The 26,398-nt window shown below is 42.7% G+C and overlaps 1 protein-coding gene and 1 long non-coding RNA gene across 3 annotated transcripts in view; one reads left to right on the top strand and one right to left on the bottom strand.

Annotated features, from left to right (window-relative positions):
- Nucleotides 1–1,163: 1,163 nt before the first annotated feature.
- The window catches only part of LOC308300732 (uncharacterized protein), a 52,741-nt gene continuing 27,506 nt past the window's right edge, over nt 1,164–26,398 (top strand). Inside the window, exons 1-7 of one of the 2 annotated variants that reach the window (XM_080744625.1) lie at nt 1,164–1,240; nt 3,525–3,578; nt 4,591–4,617; nt 4,788–5,096; nt 7,270–7,461; nt 21,171–21,512; nt 23,503–23,532. In XM_080744625.1, the coding sequence (XP_080600751.1) occupies nt 1,222–1,240; nt 3,525–3,578; nt 4,591–4,617; nt 4,788–5,096; nt 7,270–7,461; nt 21,171–21,512; nt 23,503–23,532 (973 nt within the window). In that variant the 5' untranslated portion in view covers nt 1,164–1,221. The remainder of the gene's footprint in view (nt 1,241–3,524; nt 3,579–4,590; nt 4,618–4,787; nt 5,097–7,269; nt 7,462–21,170; nt 21,513–23,502; nt 23,533–26,398) is intronic. The other variant, XM_080744626.1, reaches the window with a different exon arrangement.
- On the bottom strand, nt 9,392–14,607 carry LOC308300605. Its single transcript, XR_013962840.1, has 8 exons — nt 14,495–14,607; nt 14,153–14,267; nt 13,289–13,489; nt 12,992–13,153; nt 12,752–12,878; nt 12,057–12,173; nt 11,430–11,604; nt 9,392–10,939 (listed from the first exon to the last, which is right to left on the bottom strand). It is a non-coding gene; the product is annotated as an uncharacterized lncRNA (long non-coding RNA).

The raw sequence follows: 26,398 nt of genomic DNA, 5'->3' as shown, positions 1-26,398 counted from the left end.
TTCCATAAAGCCTCTTAATGCGCATTTAAGGCGTATTCGCAAAATCTTTTCATGGAAACACTTCAATATCGTTTGCCAACTTAACACTTTCCCCTGCCACTTAACGTCCATTGTATAGCGTTAGCCCACAAAACAAACCGGTTGTTTGTTACACACGGAGTGACACGGACCGTGTGTAAAATCCTCCCGTTTTCACCTCCCGGAGTCAAGCCATCCGTGGCTAACCCTTCCTCATCACACGGTGTTGCGTGCCAAAAGTGGCCCATCTACAAGCTCACAGCAGCTCGCATCCGCGTCTCCGCGCCGTGCTGTGAGCTTGCAGATCGGCCACCTTCCAGAGGACGCTGAAACTTGCAGGATGAGCACTCTGTCAAACATAAGACAAATAAAGCAATTAAAGACATTTATTATATTGAAATTGTAAGCTTATAGGAATGTGACAAAAACTCAAAAACATGATTGAACTCAAGCCCCCATGGGGTGAGTAATCAATAGGAAAGAAGTCATTTTGGGATGAACTACTCCTTTAAGAGAGCATCTCGGGTTAAAATGTGTGGGACCGGGTCATGGTCCACAGGATTATAAATATTTACACAGTTGCTTTTGCACAGTCAGAGGAAGGCCCGTGCTGTGTTGAACACAGTCAGTCAGCCAGCCAGTCAGAGGAAGGCCCCAGGGGCGTCAATTGGGTATGGCAGGGGTATGCAGCTGCCATACCCTGGTATGCAGCTGCCATACCCTGGGTCCAGGGGGGAACATAAAAGTTACTTTTAAATATAAATCCATGCATGTCTCTTTGTCTATCTGTGCTGGCTATTATGTTGTTAAATTACAGTAAAATAACTACAAATGCAAAATTTAACAAAATGGTCACTTTAACAAGGTATTATAATTATATTCTTGAAAAAATGGTATATTCCCAGGTTCCGCAGGTCAGCTGCACAGGTGCAATGCATTATTGTTAATTGTGGCACGTTTACTAACACGCCAGGTTTAGCTGCACTCTTGAACAACCGAAAAAATTCAAATGAAATAAAATGTACTTCTTAAAAAAAAGGTATCATGCCTGTTGCTAAGGTATGGCAACATGACTGGTGTCTCGCGCGCGTGCAAGACCAGTCATGTTGCCATACCTTAGCTTTTTCTGAACTGACGCCACTGCAGCCAGCCAGCCAGTCAGAGGAAGGCCCGTTCTAGCTGTGTTGAACACAGAACAAACATATGTGGACACATTCCGGAGGTAAGACTTTGACATACTAGTTATAGACGTTGACATATAGTTGTGATGTGTGTTGGAGTGACGTTTCTGAAGGACCATAATGTTAAATACTAAAACTTTAGGGCAGGGGTCTTCAAAGTTTTCAGGCCAAGTCTCCAGTAAGAGCCGCTGAACGGACTGTCCGCGTCCGGACGGAGCAAGCGGACACGGACGGGGACTGAGCGGGAGCTGATGTGTGAGCGGGAGCTGATGTGTGAGGACGGGCTGTGAGCGTGAGCGTGAGCTGATGTTTGAGGATGGACGGACGCACGCTCGGTTGGACGGACGGACGCTCGGACGGACAGATGGACGGGGACTGCCCCATAGGGTGAGGGTGAGGGTGAGGGTTAGGGTCGATCCATACCGTTATAAGGAGCCTAACTAATTTCGGTTCGGCAGTGTCCAGAGTCCAGACCCAAATATGGGTTTCCATTCCCGGTTCGGGGGGGCGTCAACCGACTTTAGTCGGCTCTACGGTGCTGCCTAAATGTTGTGACCTCCCGACTTAATTTCGTTACTTAGCGGTGTCTTATCATTCATTCAGCCCGGCTTCAAGTGCATATTCTCGGCTGTGAATCCAAGGAAACAGCGTTCGTTTCTGGGAGGGAGACACGCCGACTTCCAAATGATTGTGGACGCCGTGTATTGAGTGTTTCATAGCGAATACAGACAGCAGCTGGGTCTGAGTGATGGCAGGCAGGCGCGCGCGTGACGCACACACACACACACACACACACACACACAGAGAGAGAGAGCTTTGGTCGCTTCTCGCCGACCGTTTTAAAGAGAAAAGAAAAGCATAGACACAACTCTGCTAATGTTCCGTGTTGATAGGTTTTCCACGACGAGTTGTGACTGCATGATGATATGCATGCAGCAAATGAGGCGGCCGCGGCACGTCTATAATGTGAGCTTGTAGATTAAATGTTGAGCGTTTGTGAGAGTGAGTGAGAGAGAGAGAGAGAGAAGAGACCCCGTGTCCCCGTCACTGGTGCTGCTGCCTGCTGGAGCTGCCTGCTACTTAATGGACTTCCAGTCATTCAGCTTGCAGCGCGAGGTCAATCAGATATATATCCGCCCTGCAACGCTCATGTATCGGCCACAAACGTCGTCATGCCATGGACCTCCAATATTTACAAGCGACTAGGCACTAGCCGTTAAGAAAGTATGGATGAACTCCCCCCGAACCTAAATAATTTCGGGTCGGGGAGCACTCCCGAACCGAAATTAGTTAGGCTCCTTATAACGGTATGAAACGACCCTTAGGGTGAGAGTTAGGGTTAGGGTGAGGGTTAGGTTTTAGTGGTCGATCCAAAGGGTGTTTGACCTAATGACATGTTACCCGGACGGACGCTCAGATGGACAGACGGACGGGACCGACGGACGGACGGACGCTCAGACGGACAGACGTCCGAGCGTCCGTCCGAGCGTCCGTCCGTCCGTCAGCCGAGAGAACGTCCGTCCATCCTCACACATCAGCTCCCGCTCACACATCAGCTCCCGCTCAGTCCCCGTCCGTGTCCGCTTGCTCGGTCCGGAACCCCTAGTTGCTCCTGATGAGCAGGTTGGTGCCTTGCATGGTTTCCTCTGCCATCGGTGGATGAATGTGTGTGAATGGGTGTGTGTGTGTGTGTGTGTGTGTGTGTGTGTGTGTGTGTGTGTGTGTGTGCGTGCGTGCGTGCGTGCGTGCGTGCGTGCGTGCGTATGTGCGTGCGTGCATGTGCGTGCGTGTGTGTGAATGGGTGAATGTAATGAATGTGTGTATGAACACCTTGCGTCCATATGTACGTGAATAAAAAAACTTCAAAATAAAAGAAATGCTGCTTTAGTCCATGCATGAAGTCAAATTAGAAAATGTGTTTATTTTGTAATTTGCCATTAACCCTACAAGGGCCGGTCAGAGTGAACCAAAGGGCTGCATAGATAGGCCCCTGGGCCGCACAATGCACAGGTCCGAGCTAAGGGGTCCCTGCTTCATATCTCTCTCAGCTAAGGGTTAATTAATTAATCAGTTCTTAAGAAATGACCCAGAGAGCAGATATTCCTTCACTTTGATACCTTCATGAATCTGTTTTACTGAGAGACATCTTCACAGGACTCTGTGCAGAGAGCGAGCCTTCTGCTGACTGAAATGATGTGGTCATATGGATAGATAGGAGACAGACAGTGTGTGTGTGTGTGTGTGTGTGTGTGTGTGTGTGTGTGTGTGTGTGTGTGTGTGTGTGTGTGTGTGTGTGTGCGTGCGCGTGCGTGCGCGTGCGTGCAGCAGACAGGATGAAGATGACCCTGTGGCTGAGTGTGACCTTTCTACTCCTTCAAGGTAAGTAGATCTGATATAAGATATATAGATCCTACTGAAGCTGTTAAATCTTTACTGATTCAAAATTATACTGCCACCTGCTGGAGACATGGAGACACTATAGCAATGTTTACTGTCACAATATAGAGCTATTTAACACTGTTACTGAACAAACACTCTATAGCAATGATTACTGTCACACTATAGAGCTATTTAACACTGTTACTGAACAAACACTCTATAGCGATGATTACTGTCACAATATAGAGCTATTTAACAGTTACTGAACAAACACTCTATAGTAATGGTTACGGTCACAATATAGAGCTATATAACACTGTTACTGAACAAAACACTCTATAGCAATGAATACTGTCACAATATAGAGTTGTTTAACACTGTTACTGAACAAACACTCTATAGCAATGACTACTGTCACAATATAGAGCTGTTTAACACTATTACGGAACAAACACTCTATAGCAATGATTACTGTCACAATATAGAGCTATTTAACAATGTTACTGAACAAACACTCTATAGCAATGATATTACTGTCACAATATAGAACTATTTAACACTGTTACTGAACAAACACTATAACATTGATTACCTAAGGGCGAGAAGCGACCTCGCCCTAAAGAGTGGTTACGTTGAAACAACAGAAACTGACACAATATGTCCATATATGCATGGCTATTCCAAGACGGGGGCTTAATATTGATGCCATCACGGTTCTCCGTTTAGGTGTTGGTTTAGGGGCATAAAAGGGACAAGGACAAGTGTGACTCACATTGCGCACTAAGCTAGGTATCATGAGACTGACACAATATGTCCATATATGGGCATTCCCAGATACAGTATGTGCTTAATATTGATGCCATCAGGGATTGACCACAATGGTTATGACTGACACAATATGTCCATATATGGGCATTCCCAGATATGGGCTTAATACTGGTGATGTCAGGGCACTTGGCCATATATGGAAGCACACACACTGACTCATTAATGTGATCATGTTTCTCTCCAGCTCTCCAGGTCTCTCTCTTCACAACAGGTAAACAAGCATCAACAAATAAATAAACAAATAAATAAATAAATAATAAATAAATAAATAAACAAATAAACAAATAAATAAATAGAATAGATTGTAACCTAGAAGGTTTTGTTCTAATCAAAGTAATATAATAATAATTTATTTGAGTGTCTTCTATTGTGTGTGTACAGAGTCTGGTGATGTCAGGTTGGTGGGAGGAACCAGACGCTGCACTGGTGTAGTGGAGATCAAACACCAGGGAGAGTGGAGACCAGTGGGTACTTATTCTTCTTCCTGGGACCATTTGGAAGCATCTGTAGTGTGTAGACAGCTGGGATGTGGATCTGAAGGTTCTACACAAGAGAGAGGAGCTTCTAAACGTCAACCTGTATGGTGGATTTCTCCTTTATCCTGTGATGGAAGTGAATCTGCACTAATGGAGTGTAGCGGAGATGTGAGCTCGGATAGATCCTTCTCCAGTGTGGAGCTGACCTGTTTAGGTAACAATGACAACAATGACTTCAACAATGACACTGATCTATACTTTCTGTCTGTATGTCTATCTGTCACACTAATCTATACTGTCTGTCTGCTGAAATCCGTGAAAACGCATGCATCCCATTCATGTCCAATATCCGTCTAGAACGATACGATAAGTTCTCACTGATGTGCCGTGTCTGACGGACTGACAAGGACAGATCTAATTTGAATAAAGTTCATCTCAACCGACTTTATTCAAATCGTATTCATCGGTGAGCTCCGTGAAGCCAATGAAAGCAGCTCTGCTGTGCGTGTAGGTGTGGCTGTGGGGAATGACAGGGAAGCGATCCAACAGAGTGACTGCACTGCCCAAGACACACCTATGTGCCAGAGCCGTTTTGAATTGTATTCCATACGCCTTGACTCTGGGTCCACGGAGGCTGTCTGAAAGCACCTTAAAGATGTTTTAATTGCGACCGTCAGGGAGCAGTTTACTATGAAAACCTCCACCGGCCGTCCGTCCGTCCGTCCGTCCGTCCGTCCGTCACACGTCACACGTGACCATCAACAAACGTCACACCTTTGTTGATGTTTAAATCGAAGAGTCTTGGTCAAATACTTCTGTTGGTTTCTGCACTGATCATTTATACAATTCAGCTGTGTTTGCTCGTGTCATCATGATGAGGTCATAAATCAGCCATGCCCAAATATAGATTTTACGGGTTTACATGCTTACTCAGTTATTCGTTATGTGAAAGTCCTATGACGTCTATGATATCTGACATCATCATACATACATTCCCTTTTATGCCCATAAATGGAGATCCCCTCTGTAGAACCAGCCACTGACATCACTGTAATGTCAGGGGAACCAAATCCCTTTTATGCCCATATATGGAGATCCCTGTGATGCCAGGGGAACCAAATCCCTTTTATGCCCATATATGGAGATATGGAGATCCCCGTGTTGCCAGGGTAACCAAATCCATTTTATGCCCATATATGGAGATCCCTGTGATGCCAGGGGAACCAAATCCCTTTTACGCCCATATATGGAGATCCCTTATGTCATCAATATTAAGCCCATATCTGTGAATATCTTTGGGTACCAGATGTCTCCATATATGGTTAAATGGTCCGATATACATCACTGGCCAGAAGACCAAGAAATGGTGCAACCTCGCCCTTTGCTTTTTTCCCTTAGGCATCTTACTGGTAGGTAGTTTAATGAGGAATGCAGTATGGTGGTAGGTAGGTAGTTATGGCCTTTGATGTAAGATTTTCACTTTCTAGGATAACTATATTTGCTATTCCCAGATGATGCCCTTTTAGGGTACCCCTCATGCCCATATATGGAGATCCCCAGGCTTTACTAATTAACATAAGTTTTATGCCCATATATGGAGATCATTGTCCCAATGTCATCAGATATATGGGCATAAATGGACACAGGCAAACTAGATGGGCTGTATGGATATCCAGATGTGTGATGTAAGTGTTTTATTCCAAATGTGGCACCCCACAGACATATTTACAGAAACAAAATCCCTTTCATGCCCATATATGGAGATTTCTGATGTCATCAATCCCAGGCCCTGTAAAAAACATGGTTGCTATGGTAAACAGTTGGTTGCTAGGGTAAACAGTTGGTTGCTAGGGTAAGAAAACATGGTTGCTATGGTAAACAATTGGTTGCTAGGGTAAACAGTTGGTTGCTAGGGTAAAAAAAACATGGTTGCTGTGGTAAAAAGTTGGTTGCTAGGGTAAACAGTTGGTTGCTAAGGTAAAACACATGGTTGCTATGGTAAACAGTTGGTTAGTAGGGTAAACCTTCAATGATTTTGACATCTTGTTACTAATCTGTCGGTAGATAATGCCGGTCTTATATAAGGGTCATTTGTGTACGGTGTGATGTCATACTGATGTCAGCAGTGTGACAGATTAGGAGTCTTACTGGTGAGATGTGTCAGTCTCATGTGATCTATGCGATTTATGAGCAGTCCCCGAAAATTGCCTGACATCGGTCTATATAAAAAAAGCCATCTAAATGACATTTTAGATGTAATTACTCTCTCTCTCTCTCTCTCTCTCTCTCTCTCTCACCTCTCTCTCTCTCTCTCTCTCTCTCTCTCTCTCTCACCTCTCTCTCTCTCTCTCTCTCTCTCTCTCTCTCTCTCTCTCTCTCTCCCCCAGATCCAGTTCATGGTGGTTGGACAGAATGGTCCAGTTGGAGTCAGTGTTCTACTTCCTGTATCCCAGAAGGCAGTGCATCGACCAAAACACGTTCTCGTTCCTGTACTAACCCCGCCCCTTCCTCCTCCGGCAACAGCTGTGTTGGAGACGCCAAAGAGACAGGACTCTGTGATCACCTGACTTCCTGTCCAGGTACCACACTGATCACATGACTTCCTGTCCAGGTACCACACGGATCACATGACTTACTGTCCAGGTACCACACGGATCACATGACTTACTGTCCAGGTACCACACTGATCACATGACTTACTGTCCAGGTACCACACTGATCACACGACTTCCTGTCCAGGTACCACACTGATCACATGACTTACTGTCTAGGTAACACACTGATCACATGACTTACAGTTTATAGTTTAGGCATCTCCATTTAGCATATGCTCTTGATCCAGAGCGACGTACAATAAGCAAGGTAATAAATACATCAATACATCAGTACATCAAATGCATAGAAATATCAATCTTTACAAAAATAATGTAAGTAGACCGAGCACCTAGCCAGTAAAAAAAGCTTTATATATAGCTTCCACGCGCTACAGTACGTCTGGTGAAATGAAGTGGCTTGGACTACCCATGCATAGAAGGAAGCATGAGGTCAGTCCGTTGCTCTCCCCAGGGTCAAAATCAAATCAAAATATGTCTTAGCTCCTTGTTATTGGATATTTGGTTGGAGGAAAGAGACTGAGAGAGACTGTGTGGACGGGATAGATGCTGGTTCTGGATCAGGTCTGGAGAACAAACCCCTGCATGGCCTTCCCTAGCTGTCCATCCCCGATCATCTCTCATTTCAGGGCATGTTTATGTTAGTGCTTTTTTTTCCGCTCTGATAGTGCCGAAGGGGAATGAACTCATGAGTTATGAGACTGTCGCTAGTTTTGAGCGACAGGCTTTGCATGGGGAGTGTGACATTATCACGACGTCCGATAGTTCAACGTCACATTCGTACGACGCTGCCTGGTGAATGCTAACCTGTTGACATGCTAACCCGCTGACGCTGGTGAATGCTAACCTGGTGAATGTTAACCTGGTGAATGCTACTATGCATAACCCTAACCCTAACCCTAACCCTTACCCTAACCTCAGTAAAACTATGCCTAAACCATTTTACAGGGGGAAAAAAGTACACATTTGAAACTCTGAGATAAAAGGTTTCTGCCTGACAGTGACGGTATGTCTCTCCCCAGATAGCAAAATATGGTTGAATCAACGTAGCAAAATAGTTGGCCAGAACGGTTGAATCAATATTCAACACCAACGTTGAAACTATGCTGAAATCACGACGCCATTTTATATTGATTCAACATTGGTGTTTAAGCACTATTTCAGCATTGATTCAACCATGATTCAACCATCATCTAAATGGTATTCTGCAAGCTGATTTTTAGTTGATTTTACGTTGAATCAACGTTATGAATCAATATTGATTCAACCATCATCTAAATGGTAATCTGCATGCACATTTTAGTTGATTTAATGTAGAATCAACATTAGGAATCAACATTGATTCAACCATCATCTAAATGGTAATCTGCATGCACATTTTAGTTTATTTTATGTTGAATCAACATCAGGAATAGAACACAGATTTAATTTATAAATTGATCATACTGAATCATGTTAGGAATCAATATTTATCCTGATCATCCAACAACCTAATGGTAATCTGCATGTACATTTTAAATTATGTGTATGCTGATCACTGTAAGGCTAGATCTTGTTCAAAATTACCATACATTTCCCAAAATGTGAAAATATAAAAATACAATGAGATTAGAATCTTCACATTTATTAAACTGAATTGAAGGCATTTAGTCCTGCTTTGAACTGCTTCAACAGATGATATATTGAACAAAACAGATGAAATATAGAACATACAAGGTTATAAATCTGCAAAAAGAAGGGAAAAAAAAAGTCCAAGTTCAAAAACAAAACGCTGTCCCGGTCTAGATGGGTTAAGACAAATTTCACATCACCTTGTTGTCAAAACACAAGACACACTTTTCAGGTTTGCACACTTGCACACACTTCTCACATAAAATCTCATAGCATCAATCCACAACACACAAATATTCAAATCTCTAAACTTTCGGGTCAGGCGAGCAATTCAGAGCCAGGTCCCACTGCTTCAGGCCATGGAGGAGGCTTGTGGAGATGTGGGCTTTGAGGCCTGTCAGGGCTTCATGCGGCACTCTAGGCCAGGGGTTTTCAAAGTGGGTGATGGGGCACCCTGGGGTGCCACGACGGCAGTCCAGGGGTGCCGCGAGATCATTTGATAATATTTGGAATTTATTTGGACACTCAAATATTATTTAGTATAATTTTAAACTTGAAGTACAAAGTTATTTTCAGTCAGTTCTAACCAAAATGGCTATTATGTAATGGCTCAACGTTTTCCTCGCAACATAATCACTAAAATATCGTCACTGTCGGGCAGAAAACTTGTATCTCCAAGTTTCAAATGTGTACGGCTTTTGGTAAAGAAAAGCCCTGCTACATCATACAAGACTGTCGCACAAAACTATTGAAAACAGCCGATCTACAAGCACACAACGCGTTGTGGGCTTGTTTGGAGTGTTTGGGGGTAAACCTTTAGACCTACAGTCAATAAAATGTTTTGTCTGCATATTTGTGTGCTGTTTTATGTTTGTCTATGAGAGAAGTGGGCATACACTGGGTCATTTTACAAAAAGGGAATTGGTTCATTTACCAGAGTAATTGACATTCATTCAGTGTGTTCCATTTCGACAATTGTGTTTTCAATTTTGCTCTTCAGTGTTCTGTTCATGCTTGGTAGTGTTCAGCCAAAAGCTAGTTGTGTTTATTCAATGAATGCATGTGTGTGTCATGTGAAAATATGGCTGTGTTTACCAAATGAAAACACGAGTTCCATTTTGTGAACATGTTAAGAGATTTGATGGCAAAGAGTTGTTTTGCAAAGGGATGCCAGGGTTTAGCAATTTGTGTTTGATGTTTGGAGTTTTGTGTGTGCAGTTTTGAAACAAACGTACAGTTTTGAAAAATGTGTTTTAGCAATCGAAAAAAACTGTAACATACAGGCACATACTTACAGAGAATGCAAAATGTCCATTGGTCAGTGCAAAAAAGCAGAAGTGACATGGGCTGGACTCCCAGCAAAGCCGCACAGGAACAGTCAGTAACAATTATTCCAGTTAAGTTACAGTTGTCCAAACGACCGCTGTGTCTCTCTCTCATTGTATAACATTCACAAAGGACTTTCCCAGTCTCTCACATCTCCGTCCTGGGTAGATTAATCTATCGGCTCCTCTGTCTTAAGGTGGAGGGGGTGGGAGGATTTCTTCAAGTTTGTGTCCAGCTTCCACCCTGGCCAATCCTCCACCCCCTACAAGGAGAACCCAACAACGGAGCCCGCCTTCCTCACCAGTCTGTTGAGTTGAAGGTGTCACTCGCTCAGTTCCTCCCCAGCACGTTATTCCACATTAATTAAAAAAAAAACCCTGGCATAACAGTTTGGTGGCTAAACGATCCCAGTCTTCTCAGGAAGAACAGCCTGCTCTTCCCCTTGCGGTGAATCACCTCAGCGTTGTCCAACCAGTCCACCGATACTGCCTTCCATCCAGCTTCGGTGCTATACCGTAAGATTGGAGACAGAGAAGATGAAATTAGCTATAATAGCACATTAAACATGTTTTCCCCTAGCCCATATAGAACCTCTGCTGCATACTGTTATGCACCGCGGGATGGAAAATCATACTCTGGGAGCATGGAACTACCTTTACTTTTTGTGGAGGCATAGGGATATCCGCTTACGACCTCATCTCGAGGAGCACAACGGTATGCAGGGGAGAGTGAGGTTCTATATGGGGCTAGTTGTCCCCATGTTCGGTCCTTTGCTCAGTCAGTGGGGGATGTTACAATATTACATTAAAAAGTATTTGACTAGACTGGGAGAGACTCTCACCACTGCAACATCATGTTGAAGCTGGGCAGCATTTCTTTACTAACTACTGCACAATGTATCAGACACATTATTTCCCACATATAACCAATGCAATGGTGACATCATACTGTATATCGGAATATACTTTACAAAACGTGTAAGTGTAAGATAAACTTACTTTGAATCTTTTCCACTTTGGTGGGGTCCAGCATATGTTTGCCCTCGAGCTCTGGAACAACACCATGCCTCCCTGTGACAACTGCATCCTTCAGTTCTTCAGTCGTGAAGAATTTGTCAAACAACTGGTGGAACAGGCGACTGCAGTCCTTCTTAGCACTGTGGTGAATGGCTACCTGTTCCAACGAGAACACAGAGTCCACAGAGTCCACAGCCAGTGAACAGAGATTCCATGATTAACACATTTCACAAAGTTTCTGCTCTTCAAGTGGACCATGGAAACAGACTACACTGGCAGCCAAACCCAGCCTGAATCAGATCTGTGTCACATCCGGGTTGGAATCTGATTGGTTCCATGTGACCATTTAAGCCAATCAGATTCCAATCTGAATGTGACTCAGATCTGATTTAGGCTGGATTTGACTGCCAGTGTAAAGCAGGCCTAAAGGAAACTTAACTTTCTAGCTCTAACAGATCACAACGCGTAGTATGGGATATAGTTAAGATAGTTAATCTTCTCACTGTAGTGTGAAATGTATATTGAACATGTTCGTCTACCTCCCAAATTTTTACCTGGACTATAATCGTACCATCAAAAATGTAAAATCCATAATACATTTATACATACCTGGATATAGCTCTTGCACCTCAATGGCCAACACATAAACTTTTCACATTGGATCTGCCATCTCCATGTCCCCAACCATCTCAACAAGTCCCTGTAGAGCTTGCAGGTGTTCAATGCCTGGAATGAAGAGGAAAAAATATTATGGCAATCCCAACATATTCAAAGGTTGAGTAACAACAAATAAGTGTTAAATAGCGCTATATTCTGATAACAGTCATTGCTATGCCATTGCTATGGAATATTTATTTTCTCAGTAGCAGGGATTGTTCAATGGCAACCTTCTCTCCCCATCTCTCCAGTAAACAGAAAATGTAAAGTTTCAAGTGAGACAAAGAAATGAGCTGACAGAATTGACAACTGCAACACTATGCTTCATTTTTTGTGAATGGTGGGTGACCCAGCCAGGGTAGGGTATATTTATAACACACCCGGGGGTCTAGAGTAACTTAAAGAGATATTCCAATTTCAAAATTACTTTTTGTCATTTTAGCATCTAATTTTGGGAACACCCAGGACAGTTTTTGAATTTCTTCATTCTGTATTTAGATTTAGAAGCAGACACATATCACAGGGCAGTCGCTGATTACAGATGAGCATGGTCATCGCATAATTTCAGAAAAGTATAGTTTTAAGGGTGAATATTAGGGACAGTACAGTGAGCCATCTTAAAAACTTTAATTGAACTGTAACCTTACCTAGATAAACTTCAAAAGGTGGTCAATGGCTTGTCGGGCTGAGAGCTTTCCTGGTCTCGTTGCGGCCTTGAGGTGAGGGTGGCATGTGGTGGATAAGGCAAGATGGAGGACATCTCACTGTCCCATCCTGAAAATAAAAGGGTGGGGGGAAACAAAGACATTTTTACTAAAATCTGTTTACATTTTGGTTTCAAAACCATCCCCTCTTCCATTAGTATTATTCCTTTAATTCCAGCGTACCATTTTCCAGTTCTTCTGTTGTGGATTCAGCATTATGAAGCAGATCTACATGGTCGCCTGTCTGGGCGAGTCCACAGCTTTGTTCAAGGACTTACTGCATGTAGTGAGTAAGTAGGCCACTTCTGCAGCGATGTCATCACCAAACATCAGAAAATCCTGTATCTGCAGACAGGATGGAATACAAACAACATGGCATACATTTTAATGGGTTCACCCTATGACCAGGGATGTGATCTGTTTAAAGTCATTTTTTATTTCAGTTTGACTTTAAGGCAAGACAGTTCAAGAGCGACATACCATTCCTGCAATGTCAAGAAATCTTGTAAAGGTGGTGAATATTTCAGAGGACTTCACTGGGTCATGAACCATTGTTTGGCGATGGGTGAAGGTCTGTTTCATCTTCTCCTTGACCATCATCAGTGCGATGCCCTCAAGACACTGGGTTTCTGTCGTTAGCTGAAGAAACCCACTCCCATCTACTGGATTGTAATACTGCTCCTAAAAAACAAGAACATGTTTTATTTTTTCTCCTTAAAAAAACTAAACACATGCCCTTGTCTGGAGAATTGCGAAAATCAAGGTCAACAGGTCTGATATCTGTGACGATCAACTTGTTGGGGTTAGGAGAAAGGTATGTACTTGTAGGGGTTAGGAGAAAGGTATGTTGGGACTTGGGACTAGTTCTGACCAATGGGCCATGGCTTGGAGCAGTGGTTCCCAAACTATTAGCTCAAGAGAAATTAGACATTTGCCCAGGACCCAAGCTAGTGAAAACAGTAGATCTACAAGCTCACAATGCGGTGCGACGCATTGTGAGCTTGTAGATCTGCTGTTTTCACTAGTTTAGGCCATTTTCACTAACTACTTTTTTATACAAATATAAGGGACGTTAAAAAAATTGTCTGCGACCCACATATGGATCCCGACCCACTGCTTGGGAACAAGTGGCCTAGTGGGCACCCACGCGATTTGCTACAATGTGATGTTGGGTTTAGTTTCTCAAAAACGTTAAGACAGTTTATACCCCTTACACCAGAGGGCCACTTGTCTTTTTACTGGACCCCCTTGCGATGCCCACCACAGTAGCAAAATGCACTATAGGCCTGCACATTAAAAAATAACTTAACATGTGAAATTCAAACTATAATCAAAATCACATACCTGTCAGTGGCTGAGTGTTTCTTCTCTTCTTTTGTCCCTCTGAGGCTTCGTTTTGAAGTGTTTTAACTCTCCATGCAAGAAACCCACTCCCATCTACTGGATTGTAATACTGCTCCTAAAAAACAAGAACGTGTTTTATTTTTCTCCTTAAAAAACTAAACACATGCCCTTGTCTGGAGAATTGCTAAAATCAAGGTCAACAGGTCTGACATCTGTGGAGATCAACTTGTTGGGGTCAGCATATAGAACATTTGTTGAAATTTAGTTGAAATCTCACTCTTGTCTTTTCGAGCAATTCCAGGAGTGAGGAGTAAAGAAGTTAGACTTGTATTATGTACTTACATAGCCCAAAGTGCCCTAGGGATCGGCCAGGTATGGAAACAAGGCAGTGATTTGCGTAGTCCTCTTTAACACGCCTTGAAGGACTCTTCCTACAGTGTACACACACACACACACACACACATTATCAATTACACACACACACACACACACACACACACACACACACACACACACACACACACACACACACACACACACACACACACACACACACACACACACACACACACACACGTTATCAATTAATTAAACCAATTTGATTCCAGAAATTAAATGAAATGATCTGACAAATGATGATGGATCAAGCACATGCCTCCTTTGAGTGTCAGATGTGTCATTTTGTCTGGCTGGTGTCAGTGGTGTTAACATCAGCTCCACTATAAGATCTAACATCAAAAGTAAACAACACTAAATACAAACTGGTCAAACATTGGCCAAATTGTCAGCTGATATAAGAAAGAGGCAATGTGAAAATAGCAGATCTACAAGCTCACTGCAGTCCAAGTGCTTGGTGGGTGGAGGGTCCCCATAAAATGTGAATATTTTGGGAGGTCCCCAAAACTCCCCATGCAGTTCAAATGTGATTATTTTGGGGGCTAACAGTCAACAACAGATTAAAATGTCAAGGTCTCCCCTTAACTCTAACAGTGTACAAATGGAACCAAATTAACCTGTTAGGAGTTGTTTGGTTCCATTTGTACACTCTCTGCTACCATTGAACAACTAGCACATTGACATTAGCTAGCTAGCTACAAACAACACATGCTGCTAACATGGAACAATTGCTAACTAATGTTAGCTTTGTTAGCCACACATACTACAGTACACAGCAAAGCACCTATGATAACACAAAACCAAAAAACTGCCACTTCTATCAAAAGGGCATAGTATAAGTTATTCAACACAGTTGGAACATTCAGTTCCTTTAGGATGTACTGTAACTTTAGCATCAGTTAGCATTAGCTTTGTATTTGTCTACTGGTTAGCATGGGCCCTTCAGGAAACACCACAAACAAAAACACCACAGACAACATTCTTAACATACATTATCCAGTGGTTAAGTATTGTTTAAATTTCACCTACCAAAAGGAGATATAAATATAGTCCATGAGAGAGCCTTCAGCCTGCATTCACACTCACTAGCAGTGGCAGTGAGTCACTGAGTCAATTCAAACAAACCGGTTCAATCCAGTTTCACTCTGCAGGCACATCAAAGCACCGTGTGATGTCACTCTGTGTGATGTCACTGGTCTAACCAAGTTTGCGAACTTAACCCTGTAACTGCTGATGCAACAATGCATTGTTTCTCATGTGATGAACAACACTTATGCAAAGATTATATTAGATAATAAATTGATTGATAATGATAATAACAATAATTATTACAACTATTATAATTATAATACATACTATAAATAATTTTAATAATATCATTAATAGCCTATAATTATATTAATAAATCCGGATTTTATTTTACATAGGAATGTTATAAAAAAACACACAGCATCAATTATATATTTTTTCAGATAAAATACACTTATTCTGACTTGATTTTTGACATTGAGTCCGATGTAGTTGGTCCTGTCGCGTGAAAATGCTGTCTGTCCGTCACGTCACACTTTTCCCCAACTCATATCTCTGCCACCGTTGCCCCAACCATGCCAAACTTTGCACACACAGTCCTTGCCTGGCAAACCACAACCTCCACCCCTCCCAAGACCCCCGGAGCTCCAGGGACCCCCTGTTCCAGCTGCATATTAATACTACTACTACTTGAATATTGATACTACCCAGATAGCAAAATATGGTTGAATCAACGTAGGAAAATAGTTGGCCATTAATAAACTTGTTCCCAGGCCATAAAAGATTTGCCAAATTCTCCTGGCCAGAGCAGAGTTCATTTTTATACCGAAAAACAGTCGTTTTATACACTAACTGACTCTCTTTGACTTAGTAGCATTAAGATATTGTGTTAATATTCAATCTGTTGTCACCTGAACAGCAATCAATTGCTACTCTGAAAAGTACACTCACATATATATTTATTTTTGCATCTTAAAAGAATAAGCTAAACTACACCTCATCTGTTTTATTTTGTAGGAACTAAAATGACCATGCCCTTGAACACATGGAAGTATTTGAGGGTAAACTGCTTCCACCCGATGCATAAAGTTAAAGTGTAGTCCATCTGATGACTACAACATGACGTAGGCCAGTGTTTGATGAGATCAGTGACGTGATCTTCATATATGAGGATCAGATAGTCAGCTCCATATATGCATAGAAACATATATGGGCAGGGATATGGCAGGTGATTATAGTCAGCTCCATCTATGGAGAGACACATAAGGGATCTCCGAATGTGTCCATATGGACATTACCTATATATGGGCCCATATATGCCCATATTTGGAGATCCCCGAGGGTGACATGAGATGTTGAGTCATTGTCATTCCATATGGATATCTAGGTGATGATCCAGTCATCTCCATGTATGACTATGTAGGGTTTGATGAGGTCAGTGTTGTGATATTTATGTATTGAGATCCAAGTGATGATCACCCCCACCATCCCTTTGATGTTTTTCTAATATCTCATGATTTGTTTAGGCCCAAAGGTCACGTTTTCAATATTTTCAGTGACCTTTCACACTTACAAGTGTCGCAGTCATTCAGGACCAACTCCATTGAATTTTCCATCTCTTTAATATGAATAATATTTCCTGCCTAGTTGTGTGTGTGTGTGTGTGTGTGTGTGTGTGTGTGTGTGTGTGTGTGTGTGTGTGTGTGTGTGTGTGTGTGTGTGTGTGTGTGTGTGTGTGTGTGTGTGGTGTCGGGGTGTGTGTGTGAGAGAGAGAGAGAGAGAGAGAGGTTTCACGTTGGTCGTGGACGCAGCCCCCCAAATTATACATGCATGATGTGACATTGTGTATTGAAGCACGGCCTATCGTCGTCAGTTGATGCACGAGACGACTGCCTGGTGTAATATCCGAGTGAGGGACATCGTCTTTTTTTCCTTCCACTTTGGGTCGCGACCCATAGTTTGAGAACCGCTGCACTTGGAAATTGAAGGACAACTCCGCCTAAATCACTTCTAGGCTGTGTTTCTTACTTGTGTTGATCCAAAATTACTGTCCATGGGGTCTATTAGGCAGAAATGCTCCTGTTGTCCGATTTCCACAGCCGAAGCCAGCAGCCCTCAGAGCATAGACTGGAGCCCATAAGCATATTGCTTGTACACTATTTATTGTGGTCAAAAGTGATTTTTCTTTTTCATGAATGTGTTACTAGTTGTCATTACAAACACATCCATGCCTTGGATGTCTCAAAAAAAGACACCACACACTGCTAAACAGATGTTAGGCTGTTATGCTTTTTGCCAAGTCCCGGAAAAGACGCACTGTGATTGGCCAGTACGTTCACTTTGATTGACAGTTCAGCAGAGTGCTGACCTCAAAACATGATTTTAGAGACTGTGGTGGCTTGTATGGGATAACAAAGGCATGGATGTGTTTGTAATGACAACTAGTAACACATTCATGAAAAAGAAAATTACTTTTGACTAGAAATAAAGAGTGTAAAAGCAAGAGGCTTATGGGTTCCACTTTATGCTTTGCGGACTGCTGGCTTTGGCTGTGGAAATCAGACAACAGGAGCATTTATGCCTAATAGACCCCATGGACAGTCATTTTGGATCAAAACAAGTAAGAAACACAGCCTAGAAGTGATTTAGGGCGGAGTTGTCCTTTAAGAGCCTATAGTTGTAAACCGTAGGTCTGTGTGGAAGGAAACTTATATTGGGCGAATCGGAGCGACGCACTGATCGAGAATCTGATTTTAGATTCACTCCATGGGCTCCAGAAGGCTAACCCTAACCCAAGGGCAGCTAAGGTTAGGGTTAGCGAAGGTAGGGGGAGGAGGGGAGGGGAGGCGAAGGCATCCCCCCTCTCTCACCCGTCAAAAAAGAATAAGGCAAATGTCATAGATAAACATTGAATCAATGTTGGTAGGAGGAGGAGGGGGGAGGGAGGAGGGGGGAGGAGGAGGAGTGGGTTGCCCCCCTCCCCCCAACAAGAAAAAAATAAAAGAAAATGGCAAACTGCATGGATAAAACGTTGAATCAATGTTGTCATTTCAATCATTATATGGGGGGAGGGGGGGGGGGTGTGAGGAGGGGTGTGCCTCCCCCCTCCCCCCATCAAGAAAAAAGAAAAAGAAAAAGGCAAACAGCATAGATTCAATGCTGATTGAATGTTGACATTTTAATCATTGAATTTGGACCATAGATTCAACGCAGATTCAATGCTGGCATTTCAAGCCTTGAATGTTGCGCTGCAATACAACAGTGAATCAATGTAGAAAAACCATCAGTCTTCAATCGTAACCAAAATTCAACACTACCCACTATATGTCAACGTTGAATCTACATTTTTTGATGTCCATGTTTAGACCAAAGGTCTGCTACCATGTTTGTAAACAATACAAATTACGCATGGTGTGGTGGTAGTATTTTTAGAGCATCTCTAATGTCATTATTCATGAAGACCCACTCCCATAAACGTGAAAAAAATGTTTTCATAAAATCAAACAAAGATAAAGAGGAAATTGAGGAATGTGAAGTGTGAGTATATTCATCTCAAATCATATATCAAAAAAGCAGATCTACAAGCTCGCAGCGCGGCACTAGCTTGTAGATCTGCTATTTTTCAAAAATCTTGAATATTTGTGCAAGTCCTTGAATAGGCCTATTTCAAATCCTTCTAAGGTTTTTTTTTTTTGAAAAACCTATGTTTCTATGTCAGTGGTGCTCAAACTTTTTCATGTGAAGACCCCAAAATGCTATGTATTTGGCTACGGACCAAATCTCTAAATATTTAGTTCCAGGGCCCCCCCCCCCCCCCCCCCAGAAGCAAAAATGGAGTTACAAATGTTCTCTTAAAAAATACATATATTCAAAGATTTGCACACATTTTCACGACTTTTCAAAAATAGCAGATCTACAAGCTCGCACCGAGCTCGCACCGAGCTCACAGCTCACAGCGCGGCCGAGCTCACAGCACAGCACCGAGTGCCGCGCTGTGAGCTTGTAGATCTGCTATTTTTTCAATAGCTAAATTATAAAATAATTATGGCCCCTCCACCTTGGGCCCTTGTAACTCAGTCCCACTTTTCCCCCCCTTGTGACGCCCCTGATCCTGTGCTCATCTACCGTGGTTCACACTTCACCTGAACATTCAACATCCATCTTTGATCTGTGTTGGGTCATGGGTCATGACGCATCTCCCCATATAGGCCACGCCCATTTGCGCCATGATAGATTTTCCGCCATCTTGAATTTTCTCCAAAACACACTTTTTGCTCCTTTTCCTACATATTTTCTTCAAATGTCACAAAAATCGGTACACATGATCCACACACACACACACACACACACACACACACACACACACACACACACACACACACACACACACACACAGCTCCACTTCACACGGGTGTGATTTTTTTTAAACGAGCCCCAGAACTCTGACCCCTGGAATCCACTTCTCCTTTTTCTGTTCCATTTCCATTTTTATCGGACATCAACTCACACAGTCATGCTGGCATCTTGGCTTCAGAACATGCAGCCCCATTCCTCTAGTCTAGATTGTGAATGTCGTTTTTAAAGCTTCATCAGGATGGCAGATTGACCGTGTCTCGGCAGGCTCCAATCGGAGACCAAGCAGGGGGTCAAAGTAAACACTAAACAGGCTTAATTTCTTTCACTTGAGCAAAAGTTAAGCACACAAGTCAATATCCTACACTTTTGTTGTGTGTGTGTGTGTGTGTGTGTGTGTGTGCGTGCGTGCGTGCGTGCGTGCGTGCGTGCATGCGTGTGTGTGTGTGTGTGTGTGTGTGCGCGCGCCAAAATCTGGCTGTGGGTTAGCTTCAAATGCCTGATGACTGCTGGTGAATAGCAAAAATAGTATCTACAGTACAAGCTTGCAATGTGTTGTGAAATGTGTAATGACTTTGCTTATCAGGGGTTAGGACTGTGGGTGTACAGATTTTGGGGCCTGCTATCCTGATCCTCATCTGACCTGACCGTGTTTGCAGGGGTGTAGCACCAAATTCAGGGCCCTGGGTACAAGGATACACTGCGGGCCCCCCATGAATGTTCTTCATAGGGGAAGGGTGTTTAACCCATTTCGACTGGGAACGCGTTATTACGCATTATTTTGTGCTTTAACTATAAAGAAATAGCAGATATACAAGCCAAGAGCTTGTAGATCTGCATTCTTTTTGAAAAATCATGAAAATGTGTGCAAGCCTTTGAATATTTCAAATCCTTTTAAGGTTTTTTGAAACACCTATGTTTCTATGTCAGTGGCGCTCAAACCTTTTCATGTCAAAATATTTAGTTGGGACCCCTCCCAGAAGCAAAATTTTAGTTACAAATGTTCCCTTAAAAATACATATATTCAAAGATTTGCACACATTTTCACGACTTTTCAAAAATAGCAGATCTACAAGCTCGCAGCACGGCACTCAGTGCCGCTCTGTGAGCTTTAGATCTGCTATTTTTCACTAGCTAAAGTATAAAATACCGTAATTAAGGCCCCTCCACCTTGGGCCCTAGTAACTCAGTCCCACTTTCTCCCCCCTTGTGACGCCCCTGTGTGTTTGTTCTCCCGCAGCGCATGAAGCTACCTCGGGAGTGTTTGGCAACCACGGACACAACATTACTCTGCCCTGTAGCTACGACCCACGCGCTCATGGCATACTGCCAGTGTGCTGGGGACGAGCGGAAGTCCCCCTGCGCAAGTGTTCCGACACCATCCTCTCCTCCTGGAACGGGGCTGTAGATTTCCGGCAGTCCCCCAGGTACCAGTTCCTGGGAAGGGAGAGCGAAGGAGACGTGTCTTTGACCATCGTCCACGCCCGGACGGCTGACTCTGGGATGTACGGCTGCAGGGTGGAGGTCCCGGGCTGGTTCAATGACATCAAAGTGAACATCCTCCTGACCGTAGTGGAAGCAGGTAATGTTCACACGTCTGTGTTTTAGAGTACTTTAAAGATGGGGTGGCATGATTTTCCCCTCTATAAAACATGATTATCTACAATTATGATTATACTAGGAGGAAGAATCTTTCCAAAAAAGTGTACAGAAAGAGTTAAAATTATGTTTTTATGTGGCCACACCCACCAGTTCATTGGTATGCGTGGTTGTCATGGTGGGTGGTGACCCAGCTGAAGTTAGCCACACCCACGTGTGTTGGGCGAATGGTAATTAGGGGAGGGGTTGATTCTATGATGTAATAAGTATGGGTGTTTTTGGAACGGCACGTCTGACCCAGCAGGTGGCATCCTCCAGCTAAAAACCCAAATAAAAAGAGAATGCATAATTGCTCATAACAACTACACCATGGGGGTCTAATGAAGTACTGTCAACCTCCTAGACACATGAAAACCAGAAAAAGTACCAAACTATGGCACCACCTCTTTAACTCATATAGTGCCAATCCCGCGAAGACTCGTGAAAAGTACTCGAGTACCCGGAGTGCCAATCTCGAGTATACTCGTGAAAAGTAATATATTACTGTAACGGCGGATACATTACCGAGTACAATGGCCGGAGGTCCGGAGACGAAATCCGTCGCTGATTTCGCATCATCACGGCTCCACGAGCACAAAATAGTCCCATCCATAACATTGAGGTGGACGGCCGATCTCATCTTTAATGTCCATTATCTCAAAACTACACTTTAGAAGCGAAGATGGAGGCAGATGCTCGCTTATGTTACACATGTATAAAAGCTCCGGTCCGCCATTACACAACTCCACGTGGACAAGGATCGGTTCCGGCGCAGGACGCGATGACGTCAGACCGGAAGTGTTTGCGCTGTGGACTTCTGGCCTTCAAAATAAGATAACGGGGGTGATGCCAACCTGAGACTGGCATCGTGGACTTTATAATCCGTTAATTTCATGGGCACTAAATGAGTTTTAATGGGTTAGTGCTACAGTTTTGAAGTGCTGAACTTCAAAACATTGATCCATTAAGTTAACGCATTAAGACCTGATGACCGGATTCTACAAATGTCTTCTAAGTCTTAACTCATACAGTGCCAGGCGACTTTTAGAGCAACTTTCTCACTATGGGCTTCCCTGCCAAGCGACTTTGGGCGACTTTTACTTAGAAAAAAAACAAAAAAAAAACTTTTTTTCAAAAAAAAATTTTTTTCAAAAAAATGTTTTGGACTCCAAAAAATGTAGTAGGCATGATAGAAATCGCGAAATTGCATGTTTAACCCCCATAGCAACCCCATCTATCAAACATGGCAGCCATCTTTGTTTACATTTTAGGAAAACATAATGGCTATTATCTCAAGAATGCCTGAACGGAATTCCAATCTTTTTTTTTTGTTTGAAAGCTGTGAACAGCCTGCACAAACATGGTGCATGATCTGTGCATGGGTGTGCATGATCTGTGCACTACAAATTACATGGAAGTCTATGGAGAGGGCTGGCACTAATGCCACTCGAGGGCATTTTTAATTGGCAGTAAGTGAGTTAACAGTTTTCTGAAAAAGCTGTGTTGCTATATCGGTAGTGCTCAAGCTTTTTCATGTCAAGGACCCCCAAAATGATATGTATCTGACCGCGGACCCCCATAAACTCTCATATTTATATGAGATACATAAAGTTATTCCTGTGTAAATAAGCCGAAAAGTTAGGATCTCCTTTTAGTTGACCAGATTTCATGAAACTGTACTTATGCAAACTTCCAATCAATCAATCAATCAATCAATCAATCAATCAATCATGTCAAAATATTTTGTTCCAGGGACCTTCAGGAAGCAAAGATTTTAGTTAAAAAATATATACAGTATATTCAAAAATGTGCACACATTTTCATGATTAAAAAAAATAGCAGATTTACAAGCTCATAGCATGAAGTGACGCGCTATGAGCTATTAAATCAGATGCTTTCCTGGATTGATTGGGTTTACTGTATGTTTTTTGCAGCTCCTGTGCTGCCCAGTGTTGCAGGACAAGGTGAGCGCATACATAATCCTTAGAACAAGGGTCTTCAATGTTTTCAGGCCAAGGACCCCTTAGCTGAGAGAGAGATGAAGCAGGGACCCCCTCTATATATTGTATAAAATTGTGTTGCAGATTAAAAATGTCAGATTTCTTCGGCAGATTAGATTAGTTGACAGCAATATCATCATGTTGGACTGGAGTAATGTGTATTTTCAGACATTGGACCACTTGAACCGTCAAATAGTTTAGTCTGCTCTTCTTATCCCTCTACAAACCTCTTTGCCAAAAATAGCCGATCTACAAGCTTACAAGCTTGTAGATCGGCTATTTTTGGCTAATGTTCCCCTCAGAATAGATGATAGGGTTCAAGTGGTTAATGTAAAAAACATGATTCTATCACACAGAGATTTGGCGGCCCCCCTGTAGTAACTCCGCGGAGCCCCTATGTAGGGGTTACGGGGTAATTTATGTATTAATCAGATTTTAATTAGCATTAACTAATTACATTATAATTAATTTGCATAAATTTCAATTACAAATGACTATTAATGAATGATACATTACCATTTTACCTATTCAATACAGATCAATCTCATAAATTCTGAAGGAGTACTTGACTGAGGCAGGGTTATAGATCACCCAACAATATACAAAGGACAAAAAATATGTATTTCTAATCAAGGAAGTTTATTAAATAAAATACATATGCCACACATGGCAATATATAAGATGTAATCTCTGCTGTGGTTCCTGATTTGAAATATGTATGTGCTAAAAATACTACACTACTTGTTGTGGACTCAAAAGACAGGAAAGTGAAAAAAAAAGAGATAGGAAGAAAGAGATGATAGTGTAGGTACAGTAGTCAACAGAGCCTTGTCAATAGGTTGATGAAGAGACAAGCCTATTACACATCCTATTGCTGTTACACATTAGCCTAGTAAACTAGACTCCTCCCATCTTCAGTTCGAATCAGCATTCGAATGAAGGCAGGAAGAGACTGGTTTACGAGGCTAGTTACACATGATATGAGGGAACCAGACCTTTGATGGACAGGGGTCACTTCCCAGGTAACATAGGGCTTGTTGGTCTGTGTTGGTCTCTGTTGGTCTTTGTTGCCTGTATGGAAAATGCAGTGTGTGATCAATCTTGATCTTCATCACTCAGTTGTTCAATGTGCTTCACTGTTGTATCTTTATATCTTCAACACCATGTCGTTGGTGAGCTGTATCTTTATGTCTTCATCACCACTGTCATCGGTGAGTTTTATTGCTCTCCGCAGCAATCTCTGTTCTTGAGTCTTTGAGTCTTTTATACTTCATGAAAGAGGGAGTTCAGGCGCTGGTCAGACGTTGTTGATTCAGAGCGAACTCCTCTCACTCTGGAGCAAGGGAGGACCCCCTCTTCCAGCTTATCTCTGTTGTGAGTTGTGGAGGCACAAACTTGGATTTCAGTAGTATTTTACTATTGGCTTTTGCAGAAGATGAAGGCAATGTTGAATTATTGAATGTCAATGAGTCTTGATGTTCCATTCAACATTGGACAAAACGAAAAATATACAACAAGAAAGGGAGGAGATTTTGACGGTAGATGACCGTGCCAAGGTTTTGGCGAGGCAGGACAAGACAAGTCTAGGAGTCCTGACAGAGGAGGATGGTCAGTTATATCATGTGTCATTCAATCATGTGCTGTGTGTAAACATAGAAGAAGAGGAAAGGAGGAGGGAAGAGGAAGAAAGCTGAGCCCACAACATTCCTAACTAACTTAACCTAAAGTTGATTTCCTTTAAGGATTTATCCATTATAATTAATATCCCAGTCAAACCCTTTTAGGGCAAAAACTGTAGGAGCAGTGTTCAAAGTATGATAAATAAGTGTACTTAATCTTATCTGGTTGTTATAAACATAATAGAAAGCTTACGAAGTAGACACCAAATAATAATTTGCTTAACCCTCTCTCAGCCTGAACGCACATATACGCATTATTGCGCAACAGCATCGCAGCCGGCGTCGCACATGTACGCACTAGGTGATTAAAAACGAAATAAATGATAATGATAAAAAATATATATATCTGCACACCATTTATATCACCAGATCGGCTTAGACCACATATCGTTACACCCCATCTGCCGGTGAGGAGGAGGCGGAACGGCGAAGAGGGGGATGGCAGTTTTTTTCTCATTGGGTTACTGTGTGGACGTTCAGATTAGCATAGCAACGCTGACAGAGCCGATCGAAACTAAAATGCATGGATTTACAGTACATACGGAGATCATTGATTGTGCACACATTGACGTGCACGAAACGCGCACGCGTGGTGCACGTGTGCACCACATCTACCATTGACCATCTCCGAAACCAAAAGGGTATTTCTGCTTGCTGGATGTCCTACCTGGTTATGACAGACATCATGCTGGGCTTAATCCGTGCGTCTAGGGAAGGTAACTGGATGTTTCACCTTGCATGCATCCGAAAGATGATCCCTTGGTGTTTTGCGTATGACACGGTCAACTATGCCTGCTACCTGTCATACTATTATGCCTCAATGACGCAGCTACCTGCAAATCACCCGGAAGTTCATGCCCACTTCCTGCAAGGAGGCTTCTCCGTCCAACTTGGTAAAATAAATCCTTTTGGACGAATTCCTGTTGACCAGACCATCGAGGAGACTGTCAACAAGGACACCCAAACATCTGGTGGAACAAAAGCGTTCAGCCTCAAGCCTGGGGCTGTCTACAAGTATTACTTAACCTCAGAGTACCGCAGTGCCTTCCTGAGGCAGCTGAGGGAGATGGTGGGTAAAGAAGATACTCAATTTAACCATCCAGACTTCAGAAGAGATGAGGCTGATGTTGAGTCCATTTTTGATATCCTGG

This window comes from Nannobrachium achirus (genome assembly GCF_963921795.1).
Source record: "Nannobrachium achirus genome assembly, chromosome: 16".
In the NCBI taxonomy this organism is placed as follows: domain Eukaryota; kingdom Metazoa; phylum Chordata; class Actinopteri; order Myctophiformes; family Myctophidae; genus Nannobrachium; species Nannobrachium achirus.
The sequence above is the reverse complement of the archived record's forward strand: the minus strand, read 5'-3'. Positions and strand labels throughout refer to the sequence as shown.